Source organism: Electrophorus electricus, chromosome 1 (assembly GCF_013358815.1).
Source record: "Electrophorus electricus isolate fEleEle1 chromosome 1, fEleEle1.pri, whole genome shotgun sequence".
Classification (NCBI taxonomy): domain Eukaryota; kingdom Metazoa; phylum Chordata; class Actinopteri; order Gymnotiformes; family Gymnotidae; genus Electrophorus; species Electrophorus electricus.
Window position 1 is genome coordinate 5,509,069 of NC_049535.1, and position 21,762 is coordinate 5,530,830.

Sequence of the window (21,762 nt, forward strand, 5' to 3'; positions counted from 1 at the left end):
TGGTTCAGGATACGGGTGCTGGGGGTGTTGCATGTTTCTCGTCGCCCTGTGTGCATACGTAAACCCTGCCTAGAATGAATGCTTTTGGTTCTATATGAATACTGCACTGCCACCACAAACCTGACCTTCTGGATGTGCTTTTTACATATTCAACCCCCGGTTTCAAACAAACTACAATATACAGCTACCATTTTGCACATTGGATTTTAAACACACAAAAACACTACATCAAAGTACTGGCAGCTCATAAAAACTAATTAAATATATGATGTCATCTATAACTCCTATTTCCTGTACAATATGCAGTAAATGAAACAAGCGTCCATCTGTTTTTTTTTCTTATGTGAATAAGTCAAATATGCAGGCCTGCGTACCAAAACATGGGGTAGAATTTAGTTAATTGTTTACTCTAAACTGTAGTCAAAAGAAATAACACCTACTCTGGCTTAGTGAGCATCACTCACTTGATGAAGTTATCTTATAAAGGTAAAGTTTTGTATTTGGGCACTTGGCGTTAAATCAGCATGAAAGGAAAACGCTTCACCTTTCATTTCCATTCAGAACCAACTGCCCTCTAGTGGTCATTAAAGCACACTACAAGTCTTGGTTCAGCAAAGCCGCTACAAAGGTGTGGGGTACCTGCACAAGCTGGTACACATACCGTACATTCCAAGCATTCACAGACCTACTGAACAAGATCGCTGGGTGACTGCAGACACTTAGGATTATAGTGCAAACAGAAATACTGCAGGGATTGCGCATTACCCTACGTCACGGCTTCATTCCAGTCTGTTTGGGAACTGCAGGAGCGCTAGTCAAGCCACAGGCAAAAGAGAGGGGAAAAAATTAGCAGGACATGGTACTTTACATACTGCTTACTGGGTTCCTAACACGTTGCAAAAAAAAAAAACCCCACCATAATTTATTGATGGGTTTGCAAACAGTTCCTATTTACTGTTAAGATGGGGAAAAAAAACACTCAGAAAACATTAAATGTTTAATTGTTATTATGGTAACACTTGCATACCACCTGGAGCATATATGCACTGCATGAAATGTAGCCTATCGACATACCAGGTTCTAAGCATCCTTCAGAAGTGTCACTTTTCTCAAGTGCTTTCTTTGTTGGATGGTATTTTTCATTATGCCTGTGGCAGTAAAGCATAATGCTGGCGGATACAAATACACAGATTTTTAATACTTCCATGTCTATACTGCTTGGAATCTCAAATGCACATGCTGGATGAAAAGCATTGCATCAAATTCTGAGCTGGTGTGAAGTAACATCAGATATGAACTCCTGTGTTTTAGGAACAGAGAAAACAAAACAGAAGTTTGTTTTTTAGGCAGCTTGGTATTCTCTGAAGTAAACAGTGTGCTGTCTGACATGGCATTTGGATTTTTCTTTATGTATCTACGGTGTAGATATTTCATGATAAGCACATACATCAAAGATGTTTAGTGAAACACTGAGCTACAGTATTATTTACATAATTTGATCTGTGATAGGATGGGTGTAGCACCAATAAATTAAAGTAAATCATCCGGTAATTTGGTGTGAAACCATCATCTTGGATCTGAAAACACACACATACAAACACAAACAGTGGACATGGTTACAGATTTCAGGTGAAATAGTACATCACTCTTCAAATGAACAAGAACATTAATAGAATGATTTAAAAAGGGGGGCTTCAGTGCTGGTACTTTCTGTGACTGCTGAAGACGCTGATATTGCCATAAAAGCTACTGGTTCTGTTCTACACATCAATACTAGTCAGTCATCATATCATATATCCCAGCCTGGCTCAGCTTTGCAACTCTGCATGCACGGTGAAAGCTACAGCGCGTTACGAGAAATACAGACATGACTCACACCAGTCCTCCTAAACACAGACTTTTCTCACAACCACAGTGCTCCTAAACACGCATGACTCACACTAGCCCTCCTAAACAGACTCTTCTCACAGACAGTGCTAAATACAGACACTTGTCACTAGATTTGCACCATTAGTTAATTTATATGCTGCAAATCCCCCTCCCACACTTACTACATTCACTCATTACCTTATCAATTCTACACCTGCACAGTACTGTATAGCTAATTGTATTATACTGTGACTACGTCTACTTTGATTTGTTCCTTCCCTGCTGGATTGTACCTGCACTGCCACTCGTACGCTCATGTCTTGTGCGACACTATGTCAAAAATAAAAATTTGTACTTTTGTACTTGAACAACAAAAATGATTCAGATTCTTCCAGGCCTGCTTTCTATCTTATCTTGCACACATCACAGGCTAATTTGCACAAATCTAAGATGCAGGGACATGCTGCTGATTCTGTTGACAGTCTGGCCCATGTAGGCTACTAGATAAGATGCACTTGAAGTCCTTTCAGGGATCCAGTTGAAGGATTGTAAACGACACCAGATTTCATATTTAAGTTTTATTTTGCTGTCTGACAAATGAACATACCAGGATAAATTATGGCAAAGATTCAATTTAAATAGAATATAAAAGTTAAAATATCCATTAAAAATGCACAGCATACTATAATACAAATAAAAGCTTAATTTATTCAGACAGTATATTTTGTGAAGGCATAGTTAAATTATGTATGTATGTCAAACAGTATAGCTGTTGTGTGCATTGTTTTGTGTGTGTGTGTGTGTGTGTGTGTGTGTGTGTGTGTGTGTGTGTGTGTACACACGTTACGAGTAAAGGGATTGTAGATCTGCTCTTAGTTTTTGGAAGGAAGGGCGGTTTCTGGGGTCATACTGCCAACAGTAACACATGAGGGTATATATCTCAGCTGGACAGCCACTGGGAGCTGGCATTCGATAGCCTAGGAACAGTAAAAAGACATCATACTGGTAAAAAATGTCAAAGAAAACTTCCCTTTGTTCCAAACAGTTAATGTAATATGCTATTACAAAATCAGGCCCTGCTGTCCTCCTAATGGTAACAGGACCATATAGATTAAGTGTTTCGTTTAATTCACATATGGGTCATCATTCAATTGTTATTAGTACCAAATACCAAACATGTTATTGCACTGAAGACACTAAATTTTACTCTACTTTTCCAAGTCTCATCAGTGGCAGTTCTATACCCTTTGAAAGGGGGGCAGGCTGGGGCCAGTGGTTCTATTAGAGGGGCCAGCTACTTTCTACCTCTTTGTGCATTCTAGTCTTTTTGAAGCAAAACGCAATCTTCAATATAATCAAGTTATATTTAAGCTCCTTTCAGTTACATTTTCATTGCATTCAGTGTTCTAACCTTTTCTCATTTCATTCAAACAGATCAATAAATGCTCACCCTTCAAGGCCTTGGTTCTACTTGACCGTTTTACTTATTGAATCTTTTTCAATTTCATAGTGACTCCATATTTAGCAAACACAAATTGCTCAGTCTCTCATTTGCCATAGTTGGACCCAAGACATCACCAGCTTTAGTACGAAAACCTCAGCTCACAAGAAGCAGTACTAACTGATTGAAATGACTACTTTCAGTTTAAAGACCTCACAAATCAATGACACACAGGGTGAATGATGCAAAGTACCACTGTGACTGTTGTATTTTTTTCCTAGTAGCACCACCTAGTGGAGAGTTTACTGCTTGCAATTCATGAGTGAGTGAGTGAGTGCGCGCGTGAATGAGTGAGCTACAAACCAGTTCCATGAAGTGCATCGCATCTAAAAACCTGTCAAAGCCTCAAATAATGATGCCAGCTCTACAACACAAGGGTCTTGGCACACCATTCTGTATTTTCGTTTGTAAAAGTCTCCTGACCTGATGTAGTTCATGTCCCAAGTCCTCAATGCTTTACTCATACACTAACAAATTAAATCAGAGCATCCTCTTAGCAAAATACATCGCTTTGGGGGTTTAGGGTTTGGATGTCATTCATTACGTCACAGTATCTGCTAGAGAACAGCCTATTAAACTCTGAGATGATCCGATCTCAAACTGGGTTGACAAAGGTTATATGATAATTTATTATCTAGTTCTAAATCTGACCTGTTCTGATCAGCAATAGTGGGCAGACAGAATGTTGAGAGCTTAGTTTCTTTTGCCGTTTTGCAGCTGGCTGTACTGCAGTATCAGTTTTTTTTCAGCAGTATTGAACACTTCATTCCACAGGATATTACAAAAGTTCTCATACCTATAGATTTCAAAGTCTGAGCTAATTAAATCAACAGCATTAGCAGCCTTTGAGCTGACATATTTTGTTTCTCTGACTTTACAAAACATGAAAAGATAACCAAAAAACTGTAAATCTATGTGCACTCAGACCTCATGTCTCAACAGATCTGGTCACCATTGTCTTCTCACTTAATGACAGGCAATCTATCCATAATGTTACACAGAGCTATATACCAACAGGCTCAGCGAGTATGAGGGTGCACCTACAGATATCTTGTTTTGTACACCAAGCCATTTTTGATCCACATATGATTCAGATGTAAAGAGAATCAATCTCTCTAGTAACAAGACCTGGCCTCAGGAACCATATCTACTAAAGCTAAATTAAGAGAGTGTGCTCTACAGGGCACATAAATGGAATATTTTGCTTGCTTAATGCATGCCTGGCTGCCTGGGTACATGCCGCTCATGACAGAAGCGCTCTTTCGTTTGATTGAACAGGCTGTCTCTGTATTCAAGGCAATGTCCTCTGCATATAGAATCAAAAACAGAGGAGACTCTTATGGACAGCTCCTCTGAAACATCACCCAATAACTACTGATAGCCATTCTGGGTTTTTTTTTTTAACTTCTTTAGCACCATCAGCCATGATGCTAGACCTCACTGTATTGCACTTCTTGTACAGTTTTAGTTTGAAGCATTCCCGTCAAGCCAACCTTTTTTTCAGTTTTGTTATGCTTTGCTATTGTTCCTAGAATTGCCATGATGTTCCCTTTATCATCTGAATCTGCACTCTCACTGTGTCCCCTTTGTGTTCTGACTAAGTAGCAGTTCTGATATTCTTTTACTGAGTTTGTTGAGTTCCTAGTTTATGGCATTTACCAGAGCTTTCTGGTAGCCCCTCTATGCAATCACTACTCATCTGTGTCACTCAGACCTCACATTAATTGCAAATCCCCCCTCTTTGCAAGTTGCCTTCTTCCAACTGCTGAATCCACCTGCTGGGTTGTCTCTGAACTATTGGGAGGACTAAAATGTCTGCATGCAAAGCAATGCAGAGAGTCTGAACTGTTTCAGGCAAGGGGTGGTTACAGTGCCAGGCTGCCTTCAAACTCCTCACCCTGTCTACCATTAAACTCCTTCGGTAGATCATCTCTGCATTTACTGCCATATGGTGGAAAAAAATATTTGTTATTACCAGTTTGAGTAATATTCTATATCAAAGTAATACTACAGCATACTTCTAGCATCAAGCTTATTATATACCCAAATATGACATGGATAATTTGATGACGAACAAAGAGCAACTCGTTGAACACTCCCCTCCCCCCAAAAGTGAGGTGCCTCATTTTATTTAGGGGCCAAGCTTGTTGTCAGATGACCACTCACCCCCCCCCCACCTTCTGGAGACGTCCCACCTAGGACTTTAGGTTTGCACCCTCAGCTTCAGTCTGGCTATGGATGGTGAAGTGAAACAAACCCACTGTGTACAAGAGTCTCACCTCTTTCTACCTCATCTCTAGTCTGCTGATTGGTCATGCTGGTGTAAGGTGAGATTCCTCTAGAAAAGGTCTCCCACAGCAACACCCCAAAGCTCCACACGTCACTTTCACTGGTGTAGCGCCCTGAAATGCAGCCAGGTGGCAGTCTTGAGTCACTTAAGGCTAAATGCGGCTCACCAAATCAAGTTCTTAACACGAGAAGCATGGTTATAGATATTCTGAATAAGCTTTGGGTGAGAAACCATCTGCTGTAAATTATTTAAACCATCTATAATATTGCATTCACTATAATATGTGGCAATTACTAATTGCAGATGTGTTTCACTATAGATTTAGAAGATTTTATGATGACAGGCAAAAGCAAAATCCTTAAAATGTAGTCTTTTTTTTTTCCCTTCTTTCTTTTTTTCCTGGTTAAGAATGCATTGCATGTGAAAAAGACCACTAATAAACCTGACTGTACCATAATTAAGGGCCTCTGGGGCAGTCCATTTTACTGGAATCTGTTTCATGCCCCCCGTGGCAGAGTACACGCCATCCTGCTCCTGGCGTGACATTCCAAAGTCACTGATCTTCACCACACTTTGCTCTGCCACTAGGCAGTTCCTCGCCGCAAGATCCCTGCGAATAAAGGACAAAGAGGAAAGAAGAAAGAAAACAGAGAAAGAAAGGAAGAATACAGAAAGGAGAGAGAGCAAAATATTCACAAGATTCAAAATCCAAAAAAAGGATGAAAAACAAGAGGTTGAGAGAGAGACAGCGACAGTGATCGAAAGAGAGAGTCATGTGATGCCTCATCCCTGCTGGGCTCATTATCCAGCCTGGCAACGTTTTTACCCAACTGTCCTTTGCTCCTAAGAGACCCCATGAACAGGCTGAGCCCTACTAATGTCCAAAATTCTCTCTTCCCTTTTAAAATGAATTCCTCATTATCCAATTATCTAGATGTTACCCTTACCAAACTATGTAGAAACATGGAATGACGCAGTAGTTCACAATCAAAATCAAACCCAGGACTGTGATTGTTCTCAAGTCCCCCCGCCCTCCCCGCTTAACCCCATCACATATGTTCTCTCCTTCCTCAACATCATCCTCACCGATGAATGCATTTCTGGCTCTCCAGGTATTCCATACCGGCTGCCACATTTTCTGCCATCTTGATCAGCATTTTTGGCTTCAGGTTATGTCCCTGTGCGCGAAGGAAAGAGAGGAAGTCGCCCCCTGCCAGGACAAATTCAAACACAACCACTGATCCAAGCAGCACTATAACAGCAGCACAACGTGCAAACGATGTCTCTGACGGCTTGTTACCTTGCACCAGCTCCATGATTATGTAGATGGGTTGCTTCTGGGTGCACACTCCAATAAGCTTCACTATGTTCGGATGGTCATACTGCTTCAGGATCCTTGAGAACACAGCGAGGGATTCAGTCGTGTGGCTTGTGTGAGAGTTTCGTGTCTGTGAAGAAGACGTGGGTGTGTGTACCTTGCTTCCATGAGAAACTTATTTTTCTGCTCTGGGGGAAGGTTTTCCCGACAGGCTTTCACTGCAACTGCTGTGTTGTCTGAGCGTAGGCGACCACTGAACACCTCACCAAAGTTCCCCTTCAACCGCACACACACACACACACAAAGCTACTTTGTGACAACTGTAAAAAGTACTGTATAAATAAATTTGAATTGACTTTGACTTGACACACACACACACACACACACACACACACACACACACACACACACACACACACACACACAGAGAGCACTTACATTCAACCATCACTTTAATAGCAGATATTAATATTGACATGTCCCTTACCCTAATATTTCCTCAAGCATTCCTGACAGATATATCTTAGCACTCATCACTAAGACCAATAATGGGGGTCACTGCATTAAGATAAATGGAGGAGCGACTGCAGTAGAACTGTATTTGCTCAGAGGTGGTGTAATGGATGATAATACTATCCACCTACATTTTTAAATGACAAACTGTAAACGATAAACTGCCCTGAGCCAATCAGGGAAGCCCTGCTGGTCTGCACACTTACCCGCCCAATGCTTTGCCCAAGGATGACATCATCATGAGCTAGGACCCACTTGTCCTTGAAAGGAAAGGAGAAAAAAGCCAGACAATATGAGCAGGGCAGATGCTGCAGTCCAACCCCAGCAACCTCAACCGCTACTTCTCATCCTCAGCCCTGGGAACACCATGTTTCAATTCCCTGCTCCAACACACTCAAAAGACCCAATGTTAAAGATCTTCCCAAGGGTGTGGAAACCCTGTAAGCCCAGTATATGGGTGACTGGACCATTTTCCTCCCTCAGTTTCTCCTTCCTGCCTGTACCTCTTCAGCCTTTGGATTGCCTCTAGCTTATATTGTTTTCAAGGCAAGTGAAGACTTTACATGGAACAGAGAGTTGAAATCCTTAATTTGTACGTCTTAACAGCCTTTCTCATAATAAATAAATAAACAAAAACTCTTATATAAAGTAAAAGAACCTTTAGCAGGTTCTGTAGTGCAAACAGGACTAATGCAAATGGTAGTGATTTTTCAGTGGCTCAGTGCAGTGTGAGCATTACCCAGAATTCATTCTGATTAGAAACATCAGTTGACTGAACCAGGTGAATCAATGCACTAATGAAATCGAGCCCATCAGAACGCCTGCGTTGAGCAAAGCGAAGGTACCTTGACGACTGGACTTTTCAGGACTATGTTTGTCCTCTTGGTGACGTTTTTGTGGGATTTGAGGAGATGGTTCATGAGCTGTGGTACAGAGGGGAAGGCTTCACCGTCCAGACGGTACATACCCTAAACACACTCCCACAAACACATACACATATGAACGTACAACACCACACACAAATGTATACAAACACCCAAGTGTGTGCACGCACACATACGGAGAAACGTACACAAACGCACAAGCCCACACATGCGTGCATGACACGCATAATAAGGTTTTCACTCAATAAGAAGAAATGTCACTTCTAACCACTAAGAATGTGAAGCATTTCAAAGATGCATTGTTCAATATCACACATAGCACCTCATCAAAAATAATAACTACTCAGTTGTTATTTTATACCTCTTTGACAATAACAGCTGATTGTATGCATTCATGTGTGTACAAACAGACATACATATGCACAACCCCCCCCCAAAAAAAACCACTTTCACAAACAAAGGTGTGTGTCCCACACAGGGGTGGTCTTTGTACCAGGTGTGGATATGCAGTCACTTAAGGCTCTCATGAACAAGACAAATACAAACATTTAGCTGACGCTTTTATCCAAAGTGACTTACAATTATGACTGTGTATAACTTGAGCAACTGAGGGTCAAGGGTCGTGCTCAGGTGCCCAACAGTGGCAACTTGGCTTGAACCAGCAACCTTCCGATTACAAGTCAAGTACCGTAACCACTGAGCTACCACTGCCCTAACATTGTAGCAATGTCTGTTATATACTATGGTAGCAATTATGTTCACTAATACTAACGCAGCACCATCCCGGGTCATAGTAGCAATGGTCAGTTCCTTCATTTTACATAAATGATGCCACTGTGGCGAATTCAGACTGGTGAAAGCATGCGTGTGTATATAAATAAAACAGATTCAGCAGGGATCTGATGTGCTTCAAAGCTATTTTCTGAGTGTTGAGAGTATAAATAAAGATATGAGTAGTGGAGAAACGACAAAAGAGAGAGAAAAGCGGAGAAACCCACCCCTGCACACACTCACCTCTGTGTTCTGTATAAGAAAGTGCCGACACTGGCCACTCCAGTGCACAGACAGCACATACTCCTGCTTGCCTTGGCTCTGCCTGACCAGAAAGTCGCCGTCGTTCTTCAGCAGCTCCTGTACCTCCACACGGGGGATAGCCCCATGGTACCAGCCCTGCTGACTCAGAGGCTTCTGAGCCTCCAGGACGGGAGACAGGGCGGGAGGCACCTGGGAAGCATCGTAAAACACACTCTACAGGCCAGGATACAGACACGGCACATTAGAAGTGACAACACACTTAACTACACTTTTCATCATAAATCATCAGCCCGGAGATTAAATCTGCAATGGTTGAGGTCTGATTCTAAAAGCTTTTGTATCAGCAAGCGCTCTTGACTGAGCCATCACAACAGCCACCGCCAAAGGAGAAGCGGTCATTAACAGATGTGACGCCTGGATGTGAATAGATGCATTTAGCTTAGTGTCTTGATTTAGAATGAGGAGGAAATTGCATGCTGCCTCAAGCGAAGGCTCACTCACCGTGTACTTGGGTTTGAACAAGTTGCCGAAGTGACTGATAATGCCATCCATGCCTATAAGCTTGAAGTCTTTGTCATGTTCCTGTGTGACAGGAAAAGGGCTTCGTTAAACAGGCTACGGGAGTGTTCTGGTGCCGACGCGAATACGTGGGTGCATAGCATGAATTTATTATCTGTTTACCTAAAACAGGTGGGGGTGGGGTTTCACAAATGTCAACTAAACTTTGGTGCAACAAATGCATGTACTGAATATTTGGTATTTAAATTAGGCAGGCCAGCATTAGAGCTTTCCAATGTGCTAAAAGCAGTACACATGCTGATGACCACGTGTAAACAGTAGCCGCTTGTCCCATTTGTTGTATGGGACACTTCTAATGATCATGCAGAGGTAAGAGCCAGTGCAAGAACCCCACACAGGCTGCCCAAGCCCCCAGCCGGTTCGTTTCTGTATAATCAATCATTCTCAGTTGTATGCACAAGCTTACAAAGGCCCAGAAATGGGACGAATGACCCAAAGGCCAAAAGAGCATCAGAGAGCATGACCTGAGTAATTTTGTTTGCCCTTCTTCCACAAGGTCTTTTTGGCATCCCTTCATCTTTAACACTCGGTATCAGCCTCTTTGAAGAAAGAGACACAACTCCCGTTCAAAACAAATTATCGGGGTGGAACGAAGCACAACGGTTGCCGTGTCGACGGCCCAAATCAATGCCTCCAGCAGCCAAAGAAGATAGGAGCAGTGGTCTGAGCAGCTCTCGGGTCCGGGAAAGATTCAGGGGTTCTGGATTGCAGCAGCAATAAATCCTAACTGTGCACCAGAGTGCACATAAATCCTAACTGTGCACCAGAGCTGGACCTTACCATCATGAAGGAATTCATGGAATGTGACCTTTTTTGGTCCCGTGGTGCTGCTAATTTAGAGCAGAGCACATATATTACTGGACCACAATGAGGTCTTGTAAATATAGTAGATGGCTTTTTATTGGTGCTTTCATGCACTATGCACTAGGACACCTGGTACTGTTGTCCTCAGTCAACAAACACTGTCATGTCTTCATGCTCGATGTGCATTCTGAGGGAAAATGGTCACACTAAACCAGTATCAGCGAGCCGAAGGAACAAACGCTACAGCAGGCTCCTAGCAGAGCAGTGCAGAGAGCTCCTACAGAGAGTGGGTGGAGGAGTTTGCAGCTTTACCAATCTCAGAATCAGCAGGGTTACATAATGCTGGAGTAATTACAGAAGAAGTGAAAGAACTACACAGCCATTATATAACGCTCTAGTTTACTTTACTTTAATGGCGTCTTTGCGGGAAAGCCACACATAGGGAAGCATTTGAGGAACAGTATTTGCAGTAAATACTGCAAATGTTCATTGTTGGGCTAATCATAACAGCACTGAATGCTTATGGCATTGGCCTTTAAGGTCCTGCGTAGCCTTCGTTCCCCTTCAACGCCAGATCATATACAAACCTAACACTTAAGGAAGTATAAACGGGGTCTGTCTCCTCCTAGCAGGGTAAAGGGAACGTCTTAACGGTCTACAGGGTCTTAACTCACGCTTGAAATGCTGGACGTGATGGAGAGGTGGTCGTCATGCAGACCCACAGTGGGGGCTTCGCGGCTGCCCAGATACTGCAGCTTGTCTGCCAGCATCTTCCGCTGGGCCTCCAGTCGGGCACGCGCCACCATGGACATCACCACCTGCTGCCGGCTGTCCTCCAGAGCGTTACGCTTGCTGAACTGGTACACCCTGGTTTACGGGAAGGCATAGATGGGTCAGTGGGCACAGCTCACCACCAGCTGTTTACCTGGACATGGACTAGTGCATGGTTTGCAATTAGAGGCACCAAATTCACAAGTTGTTTATCTAGAATATGGAAATGTTTACTGTTAAATCTTTTTAAAATGAGTACATACTTGTAGTGTGTTTCCCTGAAACTGCAATGCCGTCCTGAGATTTATGAAAGAAAAGTTCTCTTAATAGTGGATCTGTTAATGGTGGGATGGGGAAACTATTACTATTATGCCTGTGAGCACCATTACACTTGACAGGATATTTGGGCTACTTATTTCTTCATGCCTATTGAGGTACTGTCTGTACCGCCTGTAAAGTAGAGGAAATGTCTCGGTTGTCAGGAACATGGTTAGCCACATCAGGCGAAGTGTAATCCCATCTTTACTGATGAAATTCAGGGTGGTGCCAGTGACACCATGCTCCATCTGTTCCCGAGCCACCCATTAATTAGACTCAATATTAACTCCCCATAACTCATCAGTAACTTCCAACAGTGCAGGACAGGCATATAAACCATGACAGATTAGCCCAACACTTAGTCTACCCTTTCCACAGCACATTTAAAATTCATGAAAGCACTCTTCACCTTTGGAGACCAAATTAAACGTACAAGCAATAATGCAAATGGGAAGATCTTCAAATCCATTCCAATTCATTATGAATGATCTGGGTGCCATCTTCATCAGCATGTGTGGATCTCAGGATTAAAAGCTCTTGGACAACCAGTGAACTGCCAACCCCCCCCCCCCCCCCCCGGAGTGGGGAAGCTAACCTTTGGCCTGCGTTAGCCACACCCTCCTCAGCTTCGAGTTCCAGCTCCAGTTGATTGACAGAAACCTGCTGTGTTCCAAGAATGGCTGCTAGACTGAGAAGCTCCTCCTCCACAGCGGTGAGCCTGTCAGAGCCGATGAGGGCAACCATGAGGGGCAGTACCCCGCAGACAAATCCCACCTCCCGAAGGGAGGGGTTCTCTTTAGAAAGATGTAGGTGGTTTAGAAAGACTGTAGGCTGTAGATCTGCAGCCAGAGGTGCAATCACCCAGCATGAAGGAAATTAATTATGCATGTAAAATAACTGAGTAGTAAAAGGGAGGCATCATATAAAATAAAAACTAACCAGACCAAAACAAATGTGGCATTTCAATCTTGTCAAGTGTATGGTGTATTCTTGTGCAATGACACTAATATACATTAATCTAATATACAGATATGCAGCACACACTATTGTGTGTAGTACATACCGATGTCCATTACTGCCTATATTGCATTAAAGCAGAGTTCACCAATACATGTACTGCATGCTGATGTACACCAATTTGTGTAGCAGGCCAATATATGTACTGCATATCGTTATACACTAATGTGTGGTTCACAGTGATACCCACTACCACGTGTACTGCACATGGAAACACACTCAAGAGCGTACCACATTAACATATGTTGTGCATGTCGTAATGCATCGGTGTGACACGTGCCAACACACTAATATGTATAGGGGTGGTTGTGCTGTACTGGCTGGTTGAAACCACTGATCTGCAGCACTGTGGTGTGTAAGGTAAGCACCGGTGCTGGATCCCCTCCAGAGTCAGCTCGTTGAGCTGCAACTCCTCGGGCATCAGAAGTTCGACATCATCCAACAGGCTGGAGTCGAACTGCACGCAGGAAGGCACCTCAGTTCTCGACCTGGACACAGACTTGAGATTGACCAACTGTACACACACACACTCAGCATATGCAAACTGACCACAGAGGCCCATCATGCCTAACCGTTACAGTATAGTGTAGTGGGGAACAATGGGGCCTCTCCTGTGGGGGACTGGGTTTCAATCCCTCATCTGAGCAAGTGGGACCATTCTATAATAACTACAATAAGAGTCCCTGGGCCAAGACTCCGAAAATTACATTCGTCTACCTTGGTAACATGTTTGAAACTATTGCTCTGAATAAGAGCATCTGTAAAATGTAAATGTAATAACGCAGGGTTGATGTTTATTGCTTTGTTACCCTCTGATAAGGGACACAACTCTAAATAGCCTAGTTGTTTTTTTGTTTTGTTTTTTAAACATATTTTAATTTTCTAATTTCATAATCACTGTCATTAGGTGTCCTCATCATTCTAACAGCCGTTTGTACTATTTCTAACTGAGTGGAGAACAGACGACCCATAGGGTCGTCAGAATACCCATTAGCAAACCCGATGGTACAGTTGACTGGATTTTCAGTGTCAGCTATGTCTGAAATTGCTAACCCCAGAAGTGTATCAGGGCAATTAAGGGATTTAATTACAACAGTTTCTGACTACTTCAGTAATGACAGAAGATTAATATTGTGGATAATCTAGTTGTGCCCCAACACGTCATGAAGACAATTTTATAAGCCAAATTTATCTTATTTGTTACATGTGAAGAAGGAGCCACTACTTAGTCATTAAGACAAATGGTAGGAATGCTAACATTTCAAGTTCAGAGTGCCGCGCATAATGAAAGACAGAACAAATGTTTACTGCAACATTTACAAAAGTAGCTCTACCTATTCTGTTGAATGAAGCTTTCATATTCTCTGTGTGGTTCAATTGCTTTCAGTGCTTTGGCCATCTCATTGTGAACCTGCCCCACCTCCTCCTGGAGCAGGCTGGACAGGTCAAAGAACTCCTGCAGAATCTCCTTCCTGGGGTGGGAGGGGTGGGGAGTGGGGGCAGAGCATTCAGAGTGCTGCACTTTTAGCTCACTCAAACACATACTTGCAAACCACTTCTCTTTTTGGGCCTCTAGCTAACAATAGACTGAGAAAACTGTCATCAACGGTGGGGAAACTGACGCACTGGCAAGAAAAAAAGCAGAAGTTTCTCATGGTTGCCATGGGAAACTCTATACTAAACCAATTAAAATGCTTCAAGTACTTCCTTGTTCATCAACAGCTCACACCACTCAAATGGAACACAGCAACAAAAACACAATACGTGCAGTTCTGAAGTCTTTCTCTCAGTGTGAAAACGCATTACAGTGTTGCGAACTCACCCATTTTTTCCCTCATCAACCTCAAGCTGAAAAAAAAAAAACCTCAAAAGGCCCGCAGAAGGTGTTCTGAAAACAACGAGCATGTGTGCTAACACTTGGTAATCAGATGATGAGTGGCGTTGCATTTGAGACTCGTGGCCCATGGTCAGTAAGAGCTCTGATCTGCTAGCAGGAAGTGGAACACTCACATCACAAGCACCATCTCCTCCTGTAGGGTCTGCAGAGCTCCCAGGAGAGCGGGCTGGCTCCGGCCATAATGCAGCTCGTGGTGCACCTGAGCTGCCTTCACCGCCAGCACATACTCATTGTGGTGCTCGTGAAGCTTCAGCGTGGCCTTGACGTAGCGCTCCCTGGCTCTCTCACGGTCTTTGTCTGCACTCAACATACAGGTACACACACACACACACACACTTAAAAAGACTGCTTAAGTACTCCATTTACTTGTTTATATAAATATTCATAACGTTTCTCAGTAATTGAAGCCATAATGAAAGCATGATCATAAAAACACACTAATTAGACATGATATATGAGACCTTTGTGTTTGGTTATGAACCTCATTAAAAACAATGCTTTTTCTCTCTGAAAGTGAGTGTCATCATGTGTCAAGCACAGGAGGACATGGGCTTGCTTACTCATGCTGCTATTACACCATGTCCTCCAAACAAAGCCTTCCTTCCATTGTAAGTGAAAGGCTCCACGCATTCAGTGCACTATTGGCAGTGTCTAGCAGGCGTGGTGGAAGTGGAGCAGGCTGCTTTGGGAAAGGGAGAGGTTTACCTTTACTCGCTTCCTGAAACTTCCTCTTGGCCAGGGAGGCATCCCTTACCAGCTGCTTGTAACTGGACTTCAGTCGGTCCAACTCGGTCTGAGTGACCTAACCTTCCACAACGGGGCAAGAGGAGAGATCTCATCAGGGACATCCAGGGGAACTCTGGTTCATAGCCAAAAGGAACTCACAAAGCAGTGGGTCAATCATTTTGCATGTCATGCAAGAAGACTGAGCAACAAAGGAAATTACCTAAACAAACCTGTTCTACAGATACTGCTACGTTTCGACTGGCTTCTTTTGACCCATCTTTTTTTTCTTCACTGCCTTACCTTTTTATTTTTGAGATAGAAGACAACATTCTGAACGCCCCCCTTTATGGCAGTCTATGGCTAGCTGGATTGCGTTACACAGGGCAGGTTTTTAAAGACAATGCCACCCGAACAAATGGTAGCGGTTACTGGAACTAGTCCGCTGGAAAAGATCATGTTCCGTCAAAGTCGAGTGGAAAACGAATCCATGCAAAATGTTTACTGTTTCACTGATGCCACAAAACCCATCACTACAACATATGAGACTGCTCCCATATACCCCCACCCCCACAAAAAAGCTTATTAGAAAATCCCACTAACATTTAAAGGTACAGATTTATAATTATCACTACATTATGATTCTATGTAGGCTAAAGTTTCCAAATCAGATGCTACAGCACCACATAATGTACACAGAAGTGGTCCTGCAATGGGCCTAAATATGCAGCCATGGAAATAGCATGGCAGCTAATGAACATGGGTAGAGTTACCTCAGTCTGCTACAGTGATTTCAGTGGATTTTCAGTGATGTATGGATACACCACATCTAGGACAACTACAATAACACACTTCAGACAAGCTGTTACTAGAGTGATAAAATAATTCACACATTTCACCTGAGCATAAATATGAAGATCAAATATTACTTTGCTTCTAATTAATGAATATTCAAATTAATGGTACTCTACCATTCACTTGGCTGAAGAGTGTTTACATGCCGGTGCTTGGACTGACTACTGCTTCTTTGATACTTTGCTTAAATAACACTGATGTAATCATCGAGAGCAAGAGAGAGATACCAAATCACAAAATATACTCTCTGTAGAGTTCCTGGTCAGTAAATACCAATGGAGAAGATGGATAATACAAAGCTTATGGGTTGAAAAGAAAAGAAAAAAAAAAAAAACCTCACTGGACAAAGTTCGTATAAACAAGTTTGCAATTTCTTTAATGTCTCTCCATAAGAAAGTCAAAAAGACTGAAAGCAACGCGCAGAAATACAAAAGTTGCACAAAGAATTCAAGATTTATGTCCAAGCCAGACCCCTCACAATCTGGATATCTCGGATGCAAGCCAGGAATAAAACAAACATCCTCTTCTTTTTTTTTTTATCCAGACCTACGCAAACAAACAAAACGTCCGTCACAACAGGATCAAGGAGTCAGTAATATCTTATTTCCAGAGTCCAGACAAAACTCCTGTTTGTTTTTGCCATGCTAGATACATCTGATATAGGAAAAACCCTGTTCACAAAGAAATGTGAAAAATTGGATACAACCTTCCAAACTTATATCGGAGTTCTTCTGATGTTTTTAGAGAAAAGATCTTTCATGTTTTCACAGGCTGTAAAAATCACAGGCTGCAGTAATCTCCAACAGATTTAATGTTCAGCCTAATTAGTGTGATACCATGCACGAGGCTACAGATTAAGTTTTTTCTTGTTTGAACAGACAAAACTTGCACTTGTTGAATAGTTCCACCACTGCTGACTTCAGCTGCAGCAGTCAATCAAACTCCCACCAGTGAGCTATGGAACGCTCACTCTAAATCACTTCAAGAACGCACTTCACAGCAGAACACAAAAAGAGCATGTCTTGGACGGTGTAGTTTAGCAGTTGGGAAATGATACTTAGTAGTGACAGGTTGAGCTGTGAACCACACACTCATTCAGATCCTGAGATAATTACATGAACTTGTCTTTTTTTTAACCCAAGAACGCAGCTGTATGAACAGGTCACGTGAAATTGCGAGACTAGCTTAAAAGCATAATCATTTCAAAAAGTGTTTTATATTGTAAAATTGTCCACTGTTACAAGTTTTGAAGAGCACAGTTGTTGTGATCCCCAAAAAAGTAGCAATCAGTAACACTTAAGGGTGATGACAGCAAAATTGCTAAAATTAGGCTTTATGATAGCAGACAACCTTGTAAATATTCATGCAGGTTTATGAGTATTATGAAGGGCTTATGTTGGTATGTGACCAGCACCTTTAAATGAAATGCTACCAAAGTATCCAGCAGTGCTTCATGCACATCTTTAGGCTGGGAACACCTGGCGTTCCAAATAAATATATTCAAAACGACTTTATTTAAACACCATAGTTTACTAGAAAAACTGTTGGTTGACCACCTGCAGACATGGATTCATGAATGTGCTTTGCTATCTAAGGCTGCTTCCTGGTTCTTTTTGGTCTAATTCACAGACCCATCACCAGCCCTGCTGTCCACCTGGCTACTTCCCTATCACACCATGAACATTCTGTTTCATACAGCATCACCACGTTTCACTTCCATTTCTAGTTTGTCCTTGTACTTTCATTGTGGAAGCATCTCTCATCTCCAGTTCCCTCCCTATCCCATCTAAGGACATGGTACTGAGGCGCGAGCAAACATCAATAAGACTGTTGCATGCAGTCTTCAGCTTTCCTGCCATCGCACAACCTTCGCGTGGTTCATTCTTGCTTGTCTACTGATCATCTCGAATGCTAAGAGAAATCCGTGCGTGGTTTATTTTTTGTAATTGCAGAACTATTCCTGCCTATTTTTTGGCATGGAGATTGATCAGATCATGAACCAAAACTGGATAGGAAATAAACTGAAACATGAACAAGCCCATTAGAAAGAAAACTTTCTTGCATTCCAGTTGGTCAGTCAAGGTAGTGCTTCTCCATAACAGTCTTGAGGATGCCACGCATTGCATATCTGGGTTATTTTGCAAACTCTTACCACTTGATTCAATTCAACAAATAAATAGCATACCCTTGAGCCAAGTCAGATGTTTTATGAGTAGGGAAAATAAAAGTAACTGTGCCATACTGAGACATTTCTCTGAAGGTTCAAGTTGATTTGAGGTATTTCTGCCAATGAATCGACATCATAATCTAATTAATCTAATCAACTCATCTGATGATTCAAACAACAAAATATGCACAAAAACACAAACCAAAAAAACTCTCACTAAGATATTATCTGAATCAGGAGGGAACGTGTGTTGTGGTGGAGGAGGGGAAAAGCACTGACCCTGCACAGCTCCTGGTTGAGTTGGTTCCACTGCTCCCCGTAGGTCTTCCTTAGCTGTTGCTTGTCTCGAATAAGGAGGGTGAGTTTGCTGAGGGGACCCACCATCAGATCCTCAGAGTGCTGCCGGAAGATTCGGCTCAGGTTCTCCGTCTCGCTCACCATCACATTCCATGACTGTTTGAGAGACTTACAGCTCAGCGATGAAGCATTCTGACCTATGCTACATTTCAGCAGGTGCTGTCTGCCTAAAACTGTGCAGAACAGAATGGTCAACACAAGCTCAAGCTTTCTCCTGTGGAACAAGCATTGCTTTACTGAGCAGTGTCATTCAGTCAGTCCTTTATCTTTGTTAGTTAACCAATCCTAATCTTAATCCTAGGTAGAGCACAGCTAAACACATTCCAAACTATAGCACAGCACCACCGATTTCCTTTCTCCCACCTGGAAAGATTAGAACGTATTACCACAACTTTCCACGTCTAGGACAGAGCAAAACGCCTGGTTAAAATTTCCTTTCCATCTTGCCTCTCATGACTGTTTACTGGTTGGAAAAAAATGCACACGGCTCAGCAGCCACTAAACATCAGTGATTTAAATAATCAGAGATGCTATTACAACCTTGGCAGTGAATACTGCTTGGGAGGCTGGAGAGGTACCAAATCACTGTCTCTTGATTCAGCATCCTTTCAGTACCCCTCCAAAGACAGCAAAACTCAATCATTCGACTCCTGTTTTAAAAGCACACACAGTCTGAAATTCCAATCAGCCCAAATAGTGTATGTGAACAACAGCACTGGCACGGATTCATCCGTGTCTTACTGGTACACGATAGAACATTATGTGCTTTGTGGAACCGCATTCAGAATGAGACCAGCTAGGCTGGGTACCTTGTTGAGCTGGCTGATGTAGTCTAGACCTGCCCCTGGCTGAGGACCTTCCATCTTCTCCACTAAGACTGCCATTTGATGCAGCTGTGCGGAGAACTCCCGATCGCTCTTCGCCCTCTGCGTCATCCACTTCTTCATCACTTCCATGAGGCGCAGTTCGGAGTCCTGCAATCGTAACAATGCGGCGTGGCCTTGGTGGCACCACAGATCCTCACTGAAGCCCATCTTCACGATGCCCTAAAATAACCTGGGGGGGGGGGGGGAATGATGACGACAAGGTGTGGTGATTCAACATGGGGGCCTTTAAAGGGATTATGTAACTCACATTAAAAAAATAATGAGAATAAAGAAAAGCTATTAGTCATGGCTCAACTGATACTGCATCTTGCGTGTTTTGGGATAAAGTACATTAGTAGTTGTGCATAACTTGACCCTTGCATTTCTGCTTTACAGCTTGTAGCTAGGTTAATAGATGGCTAAAAACGAACAGTTTAATCAAGCAAGTTTCTTTTATATACCATCATCACCTGATCTTTAATGCGGTTTTAATGTCTTTCACTTCCTCAAGAGCAAGAGGATATATTGTGCGTGACCTGAACTTCCATTATTACAGCATATTTATATGGGTCTGTCAACTATTAACATCGATATTAAGGAATTAAAACTTAATCACAAAAAAATTTAACATAAGTTAAATTAACGATTTACTAGCAGAATCAATATTTTTCACATCTAAAACGCTTTCTAATCCAGGACAGAGACTCTGTAATATAACTACTATCAGCATCACAGATCATATGTCAACACCTAACTTCAGAAAGCCCAATTTCGGATAGCATAGTTTAAATACCCTTAAGCCATATCGTTCTGTCAACACTTTAAGATACTTAACGTAATAAACGTTAACGTATCAAAACGTAATTAGTAGGTTAATGAAGGATTTAACATTACTTGTTAGCTTTTCATTTTGCAAGGACTCTTGTTTTAAATTAAGTGGGCGTTAAAACCTAAGGCAGTGTAGCGTAGTTGGACAGCTAAAATTTGCAGGTAGTATACTGCGAGTTCAATATGTTCAACCTTACAGCATCACAAGATGGGTGCTTAATTGAAAGCACTGGTCTATCTCCTTGGACAACCCATTTGTTTAAATGTCACCTGCAGCCTGTTGACATCGCATCTTTTCGAACCATGTGGTTCGTTGACAGGATTCCTACAGCTCACAGATGATTTGAGATCTTACATTAATTGCCCTTTAACTCACAGTTCGCAGTTATAAAGCGGTTATAAATCTCACCTCCTTGGATTGTCTCGCGCAGCAAATACCTCCTCTCGCGATCCTTAAATGGTGAAAATGTCCATCTAAAACGCGACGACACACGCAGAATGCAATTGCAGCAACAACACTAGGAGCAACGAGTAGAAAGGTGTATATGCGTTCGCCCGTAGATAGCCTAGCCTAGCCGAAACCAGGAAGACGGATATTAAATGCGTGCGCGTCCAGGCTTATAACCGGTCAGAGAAGTAGCGCGAGCCAAAGGAAATAAAAGATAAGCGAGTGCGTATTGACGCCGCTCGCGGCACAACCAACCGTGACGGAGCAGCGGGAGCTGGCGTAGGTAAAGCAGCCACGGCTCCCGCAGCCTACGACCCGATACTCGTTCAGAGATTATTGGCCAATATTTCTGCTCAAGACCATCAATCAAAATGTTATAGGCAGCAGTACCTGCGTTCTGCAAGATGTGGCACAAGTAGCACATTAGATGCTGCATGTACATATAGAACAGGAAATCCAGTACGCAACAGTGTCATTTACACTAACAGCTAATAAAAATAGCTTCATATTTTTTAAATGCTACAATAAGACTGACCCGTTTTTAATCGCTTTTGCTCATTTGAAAATGTAAGAATTTTGAGCAGCCCTGCAAATGAGGCTCTGGAGTCAAAAATTGCACCCCCCTCCTCCTCCCCCTTTCAAAGACTGCTATTGAAAGTTAATTGCAAGTCCACAAGCACTCATAAGCCCACTTCAAGTCTACCTCGTTAACCGAAGGCCTT

The 21,762-nt window shown here is 42.5% G+C and overlaps 1 protein-coding gene across 4 annotated transcripts; it reads right to left on the reverse strand.

Moving 5' to 3' along the window:
* Positions 1-984: 984 nt before the first annotated feature.
* fes (FES proto-oncogene, tyrosine kinase) lies at positions 985-21,333 on the reverse strand. Of its 4 annotated transcripts, none has more exons than XM_035530819.1 (20): positions 21,002-21,332; positions 19,708-19,954; positions 18,821-18,994; positions 15,502-15,598; positions 14,910-15,093; positions 14,234-14,371; positions 13,268-13,387; positions 12,478-12,600; positions 11,468-11,660; positions 9,912-9,992; positions 9,390-9,599; positions 8,337-8,459; positions 7,698-7,751; positions 7,136-7,254; positions 6,961-7,055; positions 6,747-6,870; positions 6,113-6,270; positions 5,650-5,772; positions 2,712-2,846; positions 985-1,577 (listed from the first exon to the last, which is right to left on the reverse strand). In XM_035530819.1, exons 2-19 carry the CDS (start codon positions 19,930-19,932, stop codon positions 2,713-2,715), a joined length of 2,475 nt encoding a protein of 824 aa, XP_035386712.1. In that variant the 5' UTR covers positions 19,933-19,954; positions 21,002-21,332; the 3' UTR covers positions 985-1,577; position 2,712. The 4 variants fall into 4 exon arrangements, with proteins under 4 accessions (XP_035386712.1, XP_035386711.1, XP_026860322.2 ...); XM_035530818.1 differs by having other exon boundaries at positions 9,390-9,623; XM_027004521.2 differs by lacking the exon at positions 2,712-2,846 and having other exon boundaries at positions 9,390-9,623; positions 21,002-21,333.
* Positions 21,334-21,762: the final 429 nt, after the last annotated feature.